General features: G+C 40.9%; 2 protein-coding genes across 3 annotated transcripts; both read left to right on the top strand.

Annotated features, from left to right (window-relative positions):
* Window positions 1–242: 242 nt before the first annotated feature.
* On the top strand, window positions 243–4,231 carry LOC118946456. Its single transcript, XM_036970881.1, has 2 exons — window positions 243–598; window positions 1,446–4,231. Exon 2 carries the CDS (start codon window positions 1,529–1,531, stop codon window positions 2,627–2,629), a length of 1,101 nt encoding a protein of 366 aa, XP_036826776.1. The 5' UTR covers window positions 243–598; window positions 1,446–1,528; the 3' UTR covers window positions 2,630–4,231.
* Window positions 4,232–4,389: 158 nt separating this feature from the next.
* On the top strand, window positions 4,390–15,988 carry LOC118946457. 2 transcript variants are annotated; one of them, XM_036970882.1, is made up of 4 exons: window positions 4,390–4,560; window positions 5,690–5,748; window positions 5,932–6,081; window positions 6,195–15,988. In XM_036970882.1, the coding sequence occupies exons 3-4, from the start codon at window positions 5,980–5,982 to the stop codon at window positions 14,826–14,828; spliced, it is 8,736 nt and encodes a 2,911-aa protein (XP_036826777.1). In that variant the 5' UTR covers window positions 4,390–4,560; window positions 5,690–5,748; window positions 5,932–5,979; the 3' UTR covers window positions 14,829–15,988. The 2 variants fall into 2 exon arrangements, with proteins under 2 accessions (XP_036826777.1, XP_036826778.1); XM_036970883.1 differs by having other exon boundaries at window positions 4,396–4,560; window positions 5,719–5,748.
* The last annotated feature ends 1,720 nt before the right edge of the window (window positions 15,989–17,708 follow it).

Raw genomic sequence — 17,708 nt, forward strand, 5'->3', positions numbered from 1 at the left:
AATGTCTTTTTTGAGTTTCTTCAGGTAATGATTTGCAGGGTAATACTTATGGATCATTCTGAAAGAGACCTCTTTGACCTTGTTCATTGACCTTGTTAACAAGCAGGTATTTGTGTGATAATAACCAGACTTTTTCCCAACAGATATTACATAAGGAATGGATACAATATCCCTTAGAAATAAAGCACGTATAGATAGACCTGTTGTTCTGAGGAAGTAAGGAGAAACACATTTTTCCCATTGGAGACTCAACTGGATTAATCGAGAGTAGGTCAAGAAAATGAGGTTTGGTTACAACTCTAAACGACATGAGAGTTCCAGATGGAATAGCATCAAAGACTATGGCGAACTCCCTAGGTGTAGCACTAACCACAAGTGTGAAGGAAGAGGTCATAGACAACAGATTTTTGATTTCAAGGATCGGAACTGAAAAAAGTGGTCCCACTTGCCCTTAGTAGTAGGGGTTTCCAAATCAGCCCCCACAACTTCCGTTTGAAATGTACATCGCTAGCTAGCTAAAAAAACAACAACAAGGACAAATTAACCATCTGTCAACTTTCATGAGATTAAACGATATCTAACCAAGGATTTTACCAAGGTGAGGCGTATGCTGCGCAGTGTGGTATTTTCATTAAACTAGCTTCGCTAGCAAGCTAACGGCGTCAGCTAGCTAGCTTGTTATCCATGGCTGTCGCAAGCGTTCGTGCTACTGCATGTTAGCTTTTATATTTTATATGTTTTATTTAACCTTTATTTAACTAGCTAGCTAGTTAGTTGGCTTTGTCAAGATAACTAGTTAGGTAGCTACCTAGCGAAATAGCTGGCGATGCTACGTAGAGCCAATTAGCTAGTTTATTTTCAAGTCCATTTAGTTAACTAGTTAACGTTACTTCTCGAACAGGGTTTCCCAAACTCGGTCCTGGGCCCCTCCCTCCCCCTGTGTGCGCGTTTTTTCGCAAGCACTACCTATTTGATTCAAATATCCAATTCATCATCAAACTTTGATTATTTCAATCAGCTATTTAGTGCTTAGGTAAAAACAAAATGTGCACCCAGGGGTGGGCAGGACCGAGTGTGGGAAACCCTGTCCTAAAATATTCATATTATGTTTCTTCGAACAGCTGGTAAAGTTATAACTACTACTAAGCAAAACAATCACTGATTCAGGATACTAGCTAGCTAGATTTCAGAATCGCTTGAATGCAGTAACCTTAATTAGGGATGTCATGGAGACGTTCATATCAGATTTTGTTAGTATTGTGCACCTTACCATATACATAAATTAAAAATCAGTAAACACAAAATCAGTGTTTAGGCTGTGCATGTTGCAATACATGTTAGCTACACTTTCTCGTGCCCATGTAGGTCAGTTTTATGAAGCAATGAGGGGGTGCACAAACAACATTTGTTTGTTTTGTAACTTTCTCGAGATGTGTGTTTTACAGTGGGAAGCCCTAAGTAGTTCACTAGCCCTCCAGGAAAGTGAGCTGGAAGGACATAACAAAGGAGCCAGGTTGCAAGAAAACAGATGAAAGAAGGGGCAACAATGTCTGAAGAAGGGGCAACAATGTCTGAAGAAGGGGCAACAATGTCTGAAGAAGGGGCAACAATGTCTGAAGAAAGGGCAACAATGTCGGAAGAAGGGGCAACAATGTCGGAAGAAGGGGCAACAGTGTCGGAAAAAGGACAGATAATTGCCTCTGATACTGGTAGTGATGAGGAGTTAGGTGAAGCATTGTCTAATGGCAACCCCATACCACCTAAGAGGGGAAAGGGAAGGGCCAAAGGATCAGGCTCTAAGACACCCAAGATACTGAGGGTACTAGACAAGCAGCCACGAGGCAGGCCACGTAAAGTGGTTGACCCTAATGCTGTTTCAGCAGAGCCAACTGCACCTCTGAAGCATGGCCGGCCCCAAAAAGTTAAACAACCAAAAAAAAGGGGTAGGCCGAGGAAGAACCCGCTATCAACTGAGGAGGAAGAAAAGAGAAAGAAACCGAAAAGCCAACCTAAGGGATCAAGAGTGTCGAAGCCTCTCGGAAGGCCGCACATCCATCCCTGCATGGATCCCCCAGCCACCTCTGCCGAGCCACGGGGAAGAGGCCGCCCACGCAAGGCAATAATAGGTAAAGGTGCCCACCTACGGAATAACCCACCTCCAACCTCTAAAGTTTCCAAGCCACCCGTTAAAGATGGTTCCCCGCGAAAGAGGGGCCGCCCCTTAGGCTCCGTACTAGCAAACAATGCCAAGAGAGCAGCAGAGAAGGATAGTTCCAATAGTGCACCCCCAGCCAAACGGGGGTGCACTGTTTCTCCAATAGTAAAGCTTTACCGCTGCACCAATGGTAAAGCAAATGTGTTAGATGAAGCTGCCATCCAAGCCCAGAGGCGAAGAGGCAGGAGAAAGACTGTGAAAGTTGATTATACAACTTATGATTCAGAGGAGGAGGAAGATGCAGAGAAAAATGAGGATGAAGACTTGTCTCCAGTTGAAGAGGAAATAAATCCACACAGTGATCATCACAAGGCTAGCAAACCTGGTAAGGTGGCGGCAGCCCTAAAGAAGGTGGGGGTTGTTTCTAAAAGGAGGGGCAGGAAGCCTGGCTCAACCAAAAAGGTTATAAAGTAAAAGGAACCTAGGTGGAGCAGACTGAACAAGACAACACACCTTGTTGCCGGGAAACACAAAATATCAGTAGCATCTTGTAGGATGAATGGACATGTTTTTAAAATTTTATTAATGGGATAGCTTTTACCTAACTCTTTAGTTTTCTCAATTAACCTACGTGTCTATTTGCTCTTGCTATTATTGTTGATGGTTTGTGGAAACCATGTGAATCTTTTTTTTTTTTTTTTCATAGCTCGAATGATGTGAAGACAATTTCATTGACAGTTGTTAATGTATTGGTCTGTGCAGATTTATCCCATTTGGATACTGTTTCTAATTCCATGCTCATCCTTTAGGTCATGATATTCTCATTGAGCTTTAACTGAGATGTTTCTTCATCTCCATCCGAAATGTTACAATGTGGGAAAGATTAGGAATGTATGAATCAATTGTCTATTTACTCATATAGGTAAATAAGAAGCTAAAATGGGTTAAATCAGTGTTTTGTTTGCTGTAATTAATAAATAATGAATAACATACTTTTAATTGTTGCCTTATCTCTCCTGAGGGTCTGCAATTTTCTAAATGCTAATGTCTTGTAATTTTATTTCCCTTAATTGCCAAAGCTTTGAATGTAACAACTTCTCCTTCCCAGCCATCTTTGTTTCGATACAGATTTTGTTAGTGTCACTGTCATGGTACCCTCTTCCCTATCAAGTGCACTACTTTGACCAGAGCCTACGGACCCTTGTCAAAAGTAGAATAATGGAATAAGGTGCCATTTGGGGGCGGCGCCATTAAACATAGTTGCACTTTCTTTCACTTGGGTCATTGCATACTTCACCTTGTGGTGTCAAGACAGTAACTGTGAACTTCCAATCCAATCATCACTAAGATTTCTCCCAGAAGATGTATAGTTATTGTCTACTGTGAGGGTTTTTTGTTAGTGAGTATCATCCTTGTAATTCACTAAACATCACTACTCATAGTTATTTTTAAGACTTTGTTATCTGTTAGCTGTCAACTCTTTTACTTGTTTTTTATTACTTGGCTTTCAACTGAAGTGGATGGCTTGGTTTCACAGACTGGGCAAAGATGTATGTAAATGTTGTTCAGGATTGCATGTATGTTAAACATGTCTTCTAGCCTGCTATTCATTTCTTTAATGAATTGTGTGCATGACAATATCAGTTCATACTGCATTGCAACTTTGTAATTTCTGTAATATAGAAATCGTAATTGAGGTACACAGCAAAATCTATAATTTGTATGATTTCACGTTCCTGTAACAAGTTTCTTACAATTTCATGTTTTCAACTTGGTCTGGCTCTTATTCTATGTTGCTTCGATTAATTCAATGTTCTTGTCTTGTAATAATGTTTTTGACAATGCAGTTGAACTATACAGATAAAAACATACATATTGTAAAACATACTGCATCTATCTCTGTAATTAGAAATAGGTATGTGAAGCCACCAAACATTAATTTGAGGATAATGTGAATTTGAGTTTTGTTCCAGAGAAAATATTTTGAAAGTTTGCTGTAATAAAGTGAAATGTCAAGATTTGTTTTATTTGTTGATGTTTTTTTTAAAATCTCAATAAAAACCAAAATATGATTTATTTCGGCTTTATTTTTATAGGATTCTGAAGCTTAATTGTTTGAAAAGCAGAATGTGGTGAATAAAAGTCAAATTTAATAGAAACATATCTTCGTGGCTGGTCAGGAATAAAAAGTTTGGTGGAACGTTTACTCCATTTATTGGACCCACTCGGTGCTTATGTCGCGCATGGTTAGACACCAACTTCCGGTCCTCAGATGGTTCTCAGAGGAAAACAAATTCGAATGAAATTACTTTCGAAATGGGCGTCTTTGAAGTTGTTTCCTAAAGGTTTCTCGATTTCGTAATTGTGCAGATCAGAGACTTCACGAGTTCACGTTCTAGCTAATGGTACGTGCATGCATATGAAACGGGGGGAGTGGGAATGTACGGTGATGGTAGCCCTGCGTTAGCTACAGTTAGGCTACACGTTACACTAGTAGCTAGAGAGGTTATGATTCTGTGCCGAGTGACACGTGCTTGTATAATTTAAACTACATAAATTAAAATGATAAACCATCTGGTGTGATGGCAGTTTAGTCTTTTTCACCCCCAACCTAGCCAGTTGAATAAACAAACCCTGTCGGCTAGCTATGTTCTCCAGTCCACCGACTAGGCTATGCGTCAGGCTAAATTAATTAGCTACACAATATTAATCTGAAAACAGTGCACTCACAAAATCAATGTGTACAATAATATGGACTATTTGTTGTGGTCACAAGCATGCATGTGTTTCATGGACTGTACCAATTAGGATGGTGCAGGGTGGATTTGGTTCATAGTAAATCTCACTGTTTGTTTCGTTATAGTTAGCCTAGCCCAAAAGGCCGGCTGATGGCGATATTGAGTCGTTCCTTCTGACCGTCCAATGGGAATCTATGCAGCCTGCTATACACGTATCCCCTCCATGGACAGGTTCGAACATGAAACATTCTCGCCTTAACTAGTTTTAATAGCGAGGTGGCATAAAAAAAACTAGGAAATTATGCATACTTTCTTTGCATACTTTCTTTCCACCACCATGCTACAGTGGCTAATGCTAGTCCCTGTCCACGATACAGTTTTGAAACTATCAGATTAGTAGTGAAAAAACAGACTGCTGCAACCTGATTATCTGAATGTGATACTAGTATTATGGCTAGCATCCGGGACTAGTATTAGCATTGTAGCATGGTAGTAGAAAATTGTGTTTCATAAAGATTTTTTTGTCCCCCCCTTCTCGCCATTAAATTGAGTTGAGGAGGAGATTGACCGCTTTGCAGCCTGAATGGATAATGTTTTATCCACGAACAGGTCCACGGGAAACAAGTGTATAGCGGCTGCATATATTCCCTTTTGATGGTAAGATGAAACGACTCTGCCGGCCTTTGGACTACATTATACTGTACTAATATTACAATATATCAAATGATGTATCACAAATTCAACAACAAAAGTTAGTGTGTTTACAAATGTCATATAATTAATTCTTATATTTTAGCCATAGCCAACCAACCTGTCTTTTCCCAGATAACTGAAGGTGTCTGGATATGATCTGCAGTAAGTACATTTCATATTTTTCAAAATGATATATCCTAGAAGGCTATTTTAATCATAATGATGCCATTGCCAACATACTTTTTTTTTTTTGGCATACGTGCTACTTAAATAAGTGTTGTTGTGTAGATTGCTCTATTTGGAACATAGTGGACAATGTATTTTATGTTTGTTTCTCATATGAAGGTTGCAGATGAACTTCTTGTCCAAGTTCTCCTGGAAGCCTTTGACAACATGGAGAAGAGTTGGGACAGCATAGATGAAGCAGGAGACTACTCAACAGATGAAACTAGAAATATACCAAGCTATTCATGTCAGAAAATCACTGAACACAAGGTAGGACATCCTTAAACAACATTACAAAGCAAAAATGTAAATGTTTTATAGACCTTATTCCAACCTCAATAATAATCACTTATTTGTACTCCATTCTCATTTTTTGTCAAAAGGGAGCAGAAGGGGGAGAAGAGGTCCTGACTGACAAAACATATAAGAAGAATATGGTCGAATTTAAGGTGAAGAATGAAGATGACTCTAGTCCTTTTTCGGACATCCACAGTCATTCAAAGATCATGGCTCAAGATCTTCAACGAGGGGCAACAGAAGTCATCCAAGATAAGTGTTCCCCTTTCTTAGAAAGATTATGCCCTGTGGGCCTAACCAATGTTCAGGAAAGTTGTATTTTGGCTTCTGGATTTGATGTAAAAAAGAAGACCAATAGAGATTCTGCTGCAGTGGGGATCGGTACTATAGTTTCTTTCTCCCCCTTTTCAAGCAATCTGTCAAAAAATATAAAGGGAACTGTCACACAGTCACCCATAGACCTTGAGTTACAGCAATCTTCTTTATCAGACTCTTCTCTAAGTGACCCCGGACAATATTCAAGAGCGGTAGTGGATGTGAAAGCCTATGCTGATGTATCCCATCAAATGTTAACACTTTTGGAAACCAAAAAAGGAAAAGAGAAAATATCACTTTTGCCTGTGATGGAAAAGCAACAAAAGCGAAAAGTTGGTCAGCCATATAAGAAAACTCTAGTGAAAATGGCTAAACTTTCAGCAATTGCCCAGAAATGGGATTCAGATGCTACAGAAATATCCAGGGTGACTCGCAATAAGGATAATCTAACACCCTCATGCAAACAAACGGATGAGAAGAAATGGGATGAAATGTTAGAATTTCCCCCAACTACCTCAAGTGCCACAAGCTTTGGAAGCAATTCAACATCTGATTCTTCAAACCACCTTACTATTTCACATTCAGATGACATATCTAAATCTCAAGTAACTGGACAAAGCATTTCTATGGAATTTATCCAACCGCCCAGAGGACAGAGAACTTCAAAGACCACACAAAAAGCAGAAGAAGAAGTCCCGGCGCTGAAATTGACCACTGCCGCAGAGGGGAAAGATTCTCCTATAGTACAAGCTCTGGCACAAAACACATTGGTGCTGTCGGAAACTGTCTGCTCGTTTGATGATAACACAGAGGATGCATTGAAAGTACAAAAGATACCTGGAAAAAATACAGCAATAACGTCCAAAGCAGGAAATAGAAGGACTCAGGCGTTCAAAAGAAACAGAATGACTCCGAGCAGCCTCTTGACCACTCAGTCACAGAGTAGCAGCGCTACACCCCAAGAAAATTGTAATTTGGGACTCTCTCAAGATGCAACTCCACTACAATCATCTGACATAAAAACAGAGCCCAAATTCTTTTCAGACACTGGTGTCTTGGATGTCGAGAACAATTTGAAGGAACCCCGAAAAAGAGAACCCTCCAAAAACTTTATAGAAGGGAGTGGTAAAAGTCCTGGTGTGATGTCTAGATGCTTTGACTTGTCTATCACTCAAAAAGACCAGGAGGCACCAAGTGACATAAGGAGGGAAATCAAATATAATGTCACTGCTAACACATCAGCTGTAGGAAACCAGGGGGAAATGACTCCGAGAACTCAAGCTCTCTCAGGACTGAAGAGTATTGAGGATGTGCTGAAATTGAAGCGGAAAGCTGGTCGACCATTCAAGAAAAAGACATTGTTTAAAATGGCTAAACTGCTAGCGATAGCACAGGAAGGTGGATCTAATGATACGGAGAACTGTGGCATGATTGAAGAGTGTGTTCCAAAATTCCAGCAGGTCCCTGCCTATCACCCCCCCAAGTCAAAAGTAAAGAAGACGGATACAAGAACCGTGGCATCAAATTCACCTACAAGCACCTCAAGAAAATCCAGCAGAACGTGTAAAACAACCCCAAAAACTGTTCAAAAGATGCAAATCCTCACACACACGCCCACCCAACCAGTGTTACCAGTTTCATCCTATCTTATTGAACCCATTCTCAAATTGGAGGACACAACTCTTATCTCACCGTTGTCTGTCATTCCTCTATGTAGTGCAGATATTTCCCCTCAACAGGAAAGTCACAGAGGTGGAAAACCCCTGAAGAAAAACACACCATTTTACAAAAACATGACCACTGCAGTCCCACATCCTCCAATATTTGCACTAGATTCCAAGGCCCTTGCTGAGATTGCTTATACAGGGAATGACAAAGAAACAAAGAAAGACATTGGATCCAAAAGTAAATGCAAACGGGTGCCTAGAACTCGTGGTGTATCAGAATTGCCGTGTACAAATGGATTTCCTCAGGGAGATATACATACCCAGACTAATAGGGATGAGGTGTATTCCAAGACTTCAGCACCTACTGTGCCACACTCCCAGAAATCACGGAAACGTGGGGTTCAACATAAAAAAGGTACAGAAAAGGCACTTGTCCTATTATCTGATCAAACTGCCCTTCCTGTTTCAGATTGCCAGTTGCAGGTGCAAAATCACAGTGCATCTCAGGAAACGCCTTTACTGCCATCAAAGATTGAGACAGAATCTGACACTGTATACCCGACACCGAGAACGGTTACAAAGAATATTCCAAAGATGTGTAAGGCAAGAAACAAACCTTTACTGAAAGTTGAGAAAGCACAGGTGCCAACTCTGGATCCTTCCCTTGTAGTGGAACATATGCGTCCCGATGAGCCAGAAGTGGATCAAATGAGACAAGTGGAAGCAGTGATAGAGTCAGTAATTAAAGATGTTCACCAACCACTGGAACATGTGGATCAAAGAAACAAAAATAAAGAAGAAGCCAGCAATGTTTCTGCATCAACTCTGGATTCTTCACTTGGAATGGAACATATGCGTCCTGATGTGCCAGAAGTGGATCATACAAGACAAATGGAAGCAGTGATGGAGTCAGTGACCGAGGATCTACACAAAAAAGAGGTCAGTGATATTTCTGCATCAGCATACTCAACCTTTCCTTCCTCGGATAACCTGTTTGAACAACATAACCATAGTACATTATCTCAATCGCCTTTGCTGACATTAGAAATAAAGACAGAATCGGGCAGAATCAAGAATGCCCTACCCAAAAAGTCGAAAATATGCATGAAAGAGAAACATACGTCAAAAAGCCTATTGAAAAATCATAAGAAAGCATCTATGCCAACTTCAGGTCCTTCATCTGACACAGTGCATGCGCCATCCAAAAGAGTTAAGAAGAATTCCACTACTTGTCAAGAAAGAAAAATACCTTCACAGAAAGTTGAGAAAGCACAGGTGTCAACTCTGGATATAAACTACTCTGGAGAGAAACATAGAAGTCCTGAAATCCCACAAATGGATGAAATGAGACATGTGGAAGCATTTATAGATGCAGTGATTGAGGATCTCCACAAACCACTCAAACCTAAGGATCAACAAAAAAAGTTAAAAGAAGAGACTGATAATGTGGCTCCATTAGAACCAACAACCTTTCCTGCCTTGGATAACCTGTTGGAACAGCATAACCATAGTAAATTACCTCAATCTTATTTTCTGTCATCAAGAAAGACAAAATCAGGCTTGAAACATACTGTTCCCAAAACGGCAACAAAGAATAAGTCTAAAGCATGCTTTAAAGGGAAACTCTCTAAAACTGATAAGAAAGCAGCTGTACTAACTTCCGATCCTTCTATTGGAGGTGAAGATGGATATCTTGAAATGCCTCCCCACTTTAACCAAGCAGAGAAAGGAGGAAAGAGTGATGGAAAGAACAATAATGATGTGGTAAAGCATGAAATATCAATGACAGATTACCATTTGGAAACAGCAGCCCACAAACCACATCAGCGTAAAGGGCCAAGAAAGAAGCTAAAAAAAGAGGACTGTAGTGTTTCCAAACCAGATCAAGTAGAATCCACTATCTCAGACAGCCAGCTAAAACAGCATGTTTCTTTGCTAGCATCAGAGACAAAGACAGAATCAGGAATGGAACATATCATACCTGAAATGGCAACAACAAATAAGTCAAAATCATCCAGGAAAAGAGACCTCCCTTTAAAAGCACCCCCAGCAAACGCTAAAAGAGCAGCTATGCTAACTTCAAATCCTTCTCTTGGAGCAGAAGATGGATGTCTTGAAATGCCTCCCAACCTTATCCATGCAAAGCAAGGAGGAAAGTGTGATGGGAAAAGCAATAACAATGTAGTTAAACATAAAAAAGAAACAGTGACATCAGTGATGGAAAAACATATGGAAACAGAGCGCAAACCACGTATGGGGTCAAAAAAGAATCTGAAAGAAGAGGACAGCAATGTTTTCATATCAGAACAATCAGCAACTCTTACCTCAGATAAACATCCCAACCAAGTTTCTTCGCTGGCATCAGAGATCAAGTCAGAATCTAACAGTGGATGTGTCACACCCACACAAAAAAAGTATATTTCAAAGGCATGCAAGAAAATGAAGATAACTCCAACCCCACCAAGTTCAAAACTTTCTCTTGGAATGGAATATGGATACTCTGAAATGGCTACCAATTTCACACATGTGGACCAGGTTCAGAATATTCTTGATACTTATAAAATCTCCAAAGTGAGAAAAAAAATTACTGGATCAAGCTGTCCAAAATCCAATCGAAGAAATTCCAGACTGCCCTACACATCTAATTCACATATCACAACTGAGTCGATGCAAGATCAAGTAATTCTATCGGTTGCATCAGATCTCACCAATAACCCTACCCATATCACAGATGACAACATGTCTCTCAAATTATTATCAGCATTTGTAAAAGAGGAACTCATTGAGGAAGAAAAAAGCCCAGAAAATAGGGGGAAAGAAGACGGCAAAGGGAAGAAAGGCAAAATTCTCAAAATAGACGATGTGAATCCACAAAGTAAACACAGCCAATCTCAGGTGAAGGATGGCAACGCATTAACAGATGACAAATTAATTTTACAAGTCCCTATAGATGAAGCAGGGGGCTCTATGTCTATTGCAATAGACACAATCAGTACTGTGATTCCAAAACGTAAAAAAGGTGGTTGTTTTTCCAAGAGATTGCAAAAAATGTCATCTACCACCAACGTTCCCAGTGAACAGCAATGCAGTAATATGTCCCCAGAAAAAACATCTCTGTGTGTCAGCAATATATCAGAAATACAAAGAAAGCGAAAAGTTGACACCAGAAGTACTGATTTTGTTAATGCAGATATAAAAGTCCTAAATCCTAAAGATGATCTTAGTGATAGCTCTGTATTAGTGGACTCGTCCTTACTGGAGAATCAGAGAATGAAGAACAAGGGTAAGAAAAAATCCAAGACAATTACGGAAGAACCGACAGTGGCCACATCAGTTGTAAAAGAGATGGTGGGGCAAGATTTTCAGACCACCATAACAGCACTGAAAAATAAACAAGGTCGGCCATTCAAGAAAAGAACTTTGAGAATGGCAAAACGGCTGTCATGTGGAGAGCAGAAGTCAAACACTAGCGGGGAACTTTCTGTGAATAAGACACAGAGCTGTAAATCAAAGGGAACTTCTAAGGGAGGGAAAAAGCACAATTTGAACCCAGCGTCGTCAACCTTAATAAGGCACACTAAAGCATCCAAGGCAATGAAGATTGAAGACATTGCTCTTAAACAAGAGCAAGATGACATATGGGAGATCGTTGATGTATCCAGCAACATTTTCTCCTCACAAACTGTGACTATTTCCCCCAGTATTTCAGGGCAAGAATTTGAAATATCTTCAGAAACAATGTTCTCTGTTGATGCAGGGCCGATACAAGGAATCCAGCCAATTGAATCTACCCAATTAACACCCCATCTCACAAAATTACCTCATAAAGTGACTGGCGTTAAGAAGAGACGCAGGAGAAATAAAACTGGATGGGCTACAAAAGTGAAATCCAAACGACCACTCTCCAAAGTGAACTCCGGGGATAGGCTTGACGTTTTGATTCAGTCTACCATTGACAAGACTGGACTCAACACTAGCCTCTGTAATTCGTTAATGGAAAATTACACATTGGAAAGTGTTGAACAAGAAGAATGTAGAGCACAAGAAGTGAAAGCAGTAACAAATGATTACAATGTAGTTAATGTTAGGGAGATCAACTGTGGAGATCAACTCCTAACAGCTCGTGCTAAATTACAGCATTCAAGTGTACTTCAACAAAATTTTAAGACGAGGAAACCAATGTCATGCCACTTCTGTGGTCGCTCATTTCGTCACATATCAGCATACACAATTCACAAGCGCATTCACACAGGTGAGAAGCCTTACAGGTGCCAGAAGTGTGGCAAGAGCTTTGCTCAGCTCTCCAAGCTCAACTCGCACTCAAACATCCACAAACAACATGGACTCATGCAATGCCCATGTTGCGTCACTCAGTCTCCAAACAAAGATGACTTGATTGATCATTTAAAGATCCACATGAAGGGCACCAAGAGGTTCAGCTTGATTAATAAAACGAGAAGAGCCAGAGAAATTCAGATCCAATCTTGCACTGATTATATAGATTCCCCAGTCTCTCTTAATGGCAGGAAAACCCTTAGATGCTCCACTTGTTTCAAATATTTTTTCAGCAAGGCCACATTGAAGATGCACCTGCAAACACACAGTGGAGTGAGTCGTTTCACCTGCAAAGTCTGTGGCAAGATGTTTAGCAAGTTCTTAAGTTTCAATGCACATGAAAAAACACACTGGCCTGTTAAACCGTATGCCTGCTCTGTGTGTGGAAAAGGCTTTGCTCTGCTTAGGGAGCTTAAAACCCACTCTCATATGCACTCAGGAGAGATGCCTTTCTTCTGTAACCAATGTGGACAGGCCTTTAGCGTCTTCTCATCCTTGCGCACACATCAAGTTTCCAAAGTGTGTTTTGAGGCTAGATATGAAGGAGATGGAAACAAGGTTGACATTGAGGGGTTCCTGGTGGAGCAAAGGACTGATGGGCAGATTAATACCCCGATGTACTTTAAATGTCAGATTTGCAAACAACTTAATCGTCACTGGTGTCAGTACATTCTTCATCTACAAACGCACACTAATAACAGGCCAAACCTTTGTGAGGTCTGTGGACAACGGTATGACCAGGTCACTGAATTATGTGTTCATTGTAAAGTTTGTTGCAAATCAAGTGGAGAGGAGAGGGCATGCATTTCGTCCTTGTCACAGGTCTGGTATGAACCCCAATCTCTGCAGAATCAGACGCCTGAGCCTGAAATTGATTCTCTGTACAATGATAGTCAGGAAATGTTATCTTTGGATGACCAGCATCCCCAATGTAAGGAGCCTGAGCCTCTGCCACCTCCGGAAACTATGGAGGAGTATTCCTCTGATGTGCTCCCACAAAACCCCAAATCTGCTTGCCAGACCCCAGACCCCAGACCCCATCCTTCTCCCTCAAACTCCATGTGTGCAAGTCCTGCTCTATCTTCCCCTTCTGTAATGAGATGTAATTCCGTACGTGTGGTTCAACAGCCTGCAGGTGTTCGCTCTTGTTTACAGACCCATGCCCCTTGTGACAGGTATTCATGTGGACAATGTGGAAAATCCTTTAACCAGTGGAACAAGCTCTGGTTGCATCAGGGACTACACAGAGAAAAACGCTGTAGCTTCTCATGCAATCAGTGCAATTTAGAGTTTCGCTTCTTTGGCTCCTATAGGGAGCACATGCAGGAACATGCAGCACAGAGACCATATGCTTGTCCATTATGTCCCAAAACCTATGTCATTGAAGAAGACTTAAAAACCCATCTGTGTGAAAATCACCAGCCGCGTGAAAGCCTGAAATGTGACACGTGTGGAAAGGAGTTCACCGGTTTCAGAAACTTGGAGAAACATCGTCTTTTACACAGAGGTGCTAGCTCGCACTACTGTCTCCCTTGCATGCTCCCATTTCCTAGTAACCAAGCCTTACAGAATCACTTGAAGGCTCACGAAGCCCGCCCTGTTATCCCTCTCCCTAAAGGGCCATTGGAACCACTTCTATTTCCATATCGCTGTGGAAAATGTAATGCCAGATTTACAACCACAGACTTGCTCCAAGCCCATCAGGTTTGCCATCTAATTGGGGGGAAAAAAGCATATAGCAGCAGTTCAGCTAATTATGTTTCTGCATTCCTTACCTCCAAGCTTTCAAACAAGCCAAGACAGAGAGTCACGCTGCTATCCCCTCAGACAATACCAATTCCTCCGTCAAAGAAAAGGAACATGTATAGGTATCCTAACCCTGATCGTCTTTATGTCGTCCCTAAAATATCCTCACAGCCATCAGTCATTATTTCAGACACAGAAGAAGAGCCTCAAGAGCTTCTAAACATTAGCTTATCCTCAGTCTACGACACACCCTGTAACACTGTGTCCCTTGAACATGAAGGGCAAATCATCCCTAGCAATGATTGTTGTGAGGCAAGCAACTCCGATTTACCTCAGCCCTCATATCCCTCCTCATGTGTTCTTACTGATGAACCGACTCAATGTGCACCAAAGCCCCAAACAGACACCACACACATGCCGACAGATGAACCACCCTCACCCTGTCCCCTGGATAAAGGTCCTCAGAATGTACCAGCCCAAATACGAGACAAGTCTAAGGGTGATCATGATGCTTTCTTTAGAGCCTCAACATTTGTGATACCAAGGGGCAAAAAGTGGGGGTATGATGCCTTTGAGTGTGCGGATTGTTGGGTAACATTTAGTGACGTCTCAGAGCTACATGAGCATTACATACATCATGCCAGGGGGGTGAAGTGAATGTCAATACATATTTTCACAATTCCACTATTGTATATAATTGCTTTTGATGATATTGGTCTGAAGAGTACGATATCTGTTTCTGAGTTAACCATAGTTGTCTTAATAGCTATAGCAATGGTTAAAGGAATAATCCACACAAAACCCCTAATTACTATGATTTACATTGTTAAATAACGCCTTTTGCATTTTGTCGTTATAAGGCAGGAAGCAACATATGATAATTGTTGTAGGAATCTGTTGGCGCTCTCTCTGGACAGGATTTCTGGCTAGCTACAAAACATAGCTACACACGATAATATCAAAATCAATATCAGCATGTGAAGTAGCTAGTCAGCTGTAAAATCCCTGAAACACACTATTAATTTTAGGAGTTACAATCTCACCATGTTCAACCTGCTCAACTTGCTCAAAATAGTGAGTGGGGTTGCTATGGCAATGCAATGACCCTGCCTGCACTGCGAAGGTCGCTTTGCGTGATGGTAGCTAAAGGACATTGATCTGACGGTGCACTTTGAGTTTGAATGAAATATATACTTTGTCATGACAATATAGACTGTTGGATGTGTTCTAGACTAGTATGTCAATGTCATCTATTGTCTGATTTGGCAATCTGGAGTGCAGGTAATTGTTTTAAAAGAATTATGAAATATGCTAGTTTGTTATTGCCTGTCTCCAAAGACAAAAACTTTATCGTGATGACGCGGCACAACACAATTTCGGACCAGAAGTTAAATCATGCCATGGTGAAAATAATCATAGAACAGACTATCACCAATTTGAGAGGTGTTTCATTCCTTCAGTGGATTATTTGTTTAACGTTGACATGAACTTTTTTTCCTTAAAAAATGTATTATTTATATTATTTGAATATATCCAGGGAATACGTTTTTCTCCCCCCCACCCCCAAATTGTACAGTACTACAAAAATGTGCCTTTTGAATAGATTACGAACTTGTCGTACTTTTAAACTGTTACTCCAATCTGTCCTGTTTTATTTGTTCTCTTTTTGGAAGAGCATTTGAAAAGTACCCCTTTCAGACCCCTTGACTTTTTCCACATTTTGTTTCATTACAGCCTTATTCTAAAATTGATTCTATTTTTTCCCCCTCAAACAATATACACACAAAACACCATCATGACAAAGCAAAAGCAGGTTTTTAGAAATTTGAGCCCAAAAAATGAATAAATGATGTTACATTTACATAAGTATTCAGACCCTTTTCAGTGTTTTGTTGAAGCACCTTTCGCAGCAATTACAGCCTTGAGTCTTCTTGGGTATCACGCTACAAGCTTGGCACACCTGTATTTGGGGAGTTTCTCCCATTCTTCTCTAGAGATCCACTCAAGCTCTGTCAAGTTGGATGGGGTGCGTCGCTGCACAGCTATTTTCAGGTCTCTCCAGAGAAGTCCGATAGGGTTCAAGTCCGGGCTCTGGTTGGGCCTCTGAAGTACATTGAGACTTGTCCCAAAGCCGCTCCTGCATTGTCTTGGCTGTGTGCTTAGGATTGTTTTCCTGTTGGAAGGTGAACCTTCGCCAAAGTCTGAGGTCCTGAGAGCTCTGGAGCAGGTTTTCATCAAGGATCTCTGTACTTTACTCCGTTCATCTTTCCCTCGATCCTGACTAGTCTCCCAGTCCCTGCTGCTAAAAAAACATCCCCACAGCATGTTGCTGCCACCACCATGCTTCACCGTAGGGATCGTGCCAGGTTTCCACCAGACGTGACGCTTGGCATTCAGGCCAAATAGTTCAATCTCGGTTTCATCAGACCAGAGAATCTTGTTTCTCATGGTCTGAGATTCTTTAGGTGCCTTTTGGCAAACTCCATGCGTGCTGTCATGTGCCTTTCACTGTAGAGTGGCTTCTGTCTGGCCACACCCATAAATGCCTGATTGGTTGAGTGCTGCAGAGATGGTTATCCTTCTGGAAGATTCTCCCATTTCCACAGAGGAACTCTAGAGCTCTGTCAGTGATCATCGGGTTCTTGGTCACCTCCCTGACCAAGGCCCTTCTCCCCCGATTGCTCAATTTGGCCGGGTGGCCAGCTCTAGGAAGAGTCTTGGTGGTTCCAAACTTCTTCGGGAGTGCTGGAGAATTTTGTTTTGATACCCTTCCCCAGATTTGTGCCTTGACATAATCCTGTCTCGGAGCTCTACGGACAATTCCTTCAACCTCATGGCTTGGTTTTTGTTCTGACATGCACGGTCATCTGTGGGACCTTATATAAACAGGTGTGTGCACATCATATCCAATCAATTGCATTTACCACAAGTGGACTCCAATCAAGTTGTGGAAACATCTCAAGGATGGTCAATGAAAACAGCTAAATTTCAAGGCTCATAGCAAAGGATTTGAATATTTATGTAAATAAGGTATATTCCTTTTTTTTATACATTTGCAAACATTTCTAAACCTGTTTTTGCTTTGTCATTATCGGGTATTGTGTAGATTGATGAGGGGGAAAAAACAATTCCTTTTAGAATAAGGCTGTAACGTCTCAAATGTCAAGGGGTCTGAATACTTTCAGAATGCACTGTACATGTTTTTTTTATGTTTAACATTGTAGATGTTGTAACACACTCTAAGGGTGTATTCACATATAGTCCTCTTTTAAAATAACCGATATCAGTCCTCTTTAAAGTCAACTGGAGGGTAACAAAATGTTGTTATCTTTGTAGTTACACTGCCCTTGCCTTTGCATGAGGACTCAACTCTTTTACCAGTGTGAACTGGTATTTTCACTTATTCACCTATTTTGTGGACTGAGTCCTCTTTTTTTGCATTCACATTGCTATGTTTTGAAAATAACCAACATCTTTTTCCAACATTCACTCAATGCAGGACAAGCCATTCAATCACAATGTGTTATGGGACAGCTA

This window comes from Oncorhynchus mykiss, chromosome 32 (genome assembly GCF_013265735.2).
Source record: "Oncorhynchus mykiss isolate Arlee chromosome 32, USDA_OmykA_1.1, whole genome shotgun sequence".
Classification (NCBI taxonomy): Eukaryota; Metazoa; Chordata; class Actinopteri; order Salmoniformes; family Salmonidae; genus Oncorhynchus; species Oncorhynchus mykiss.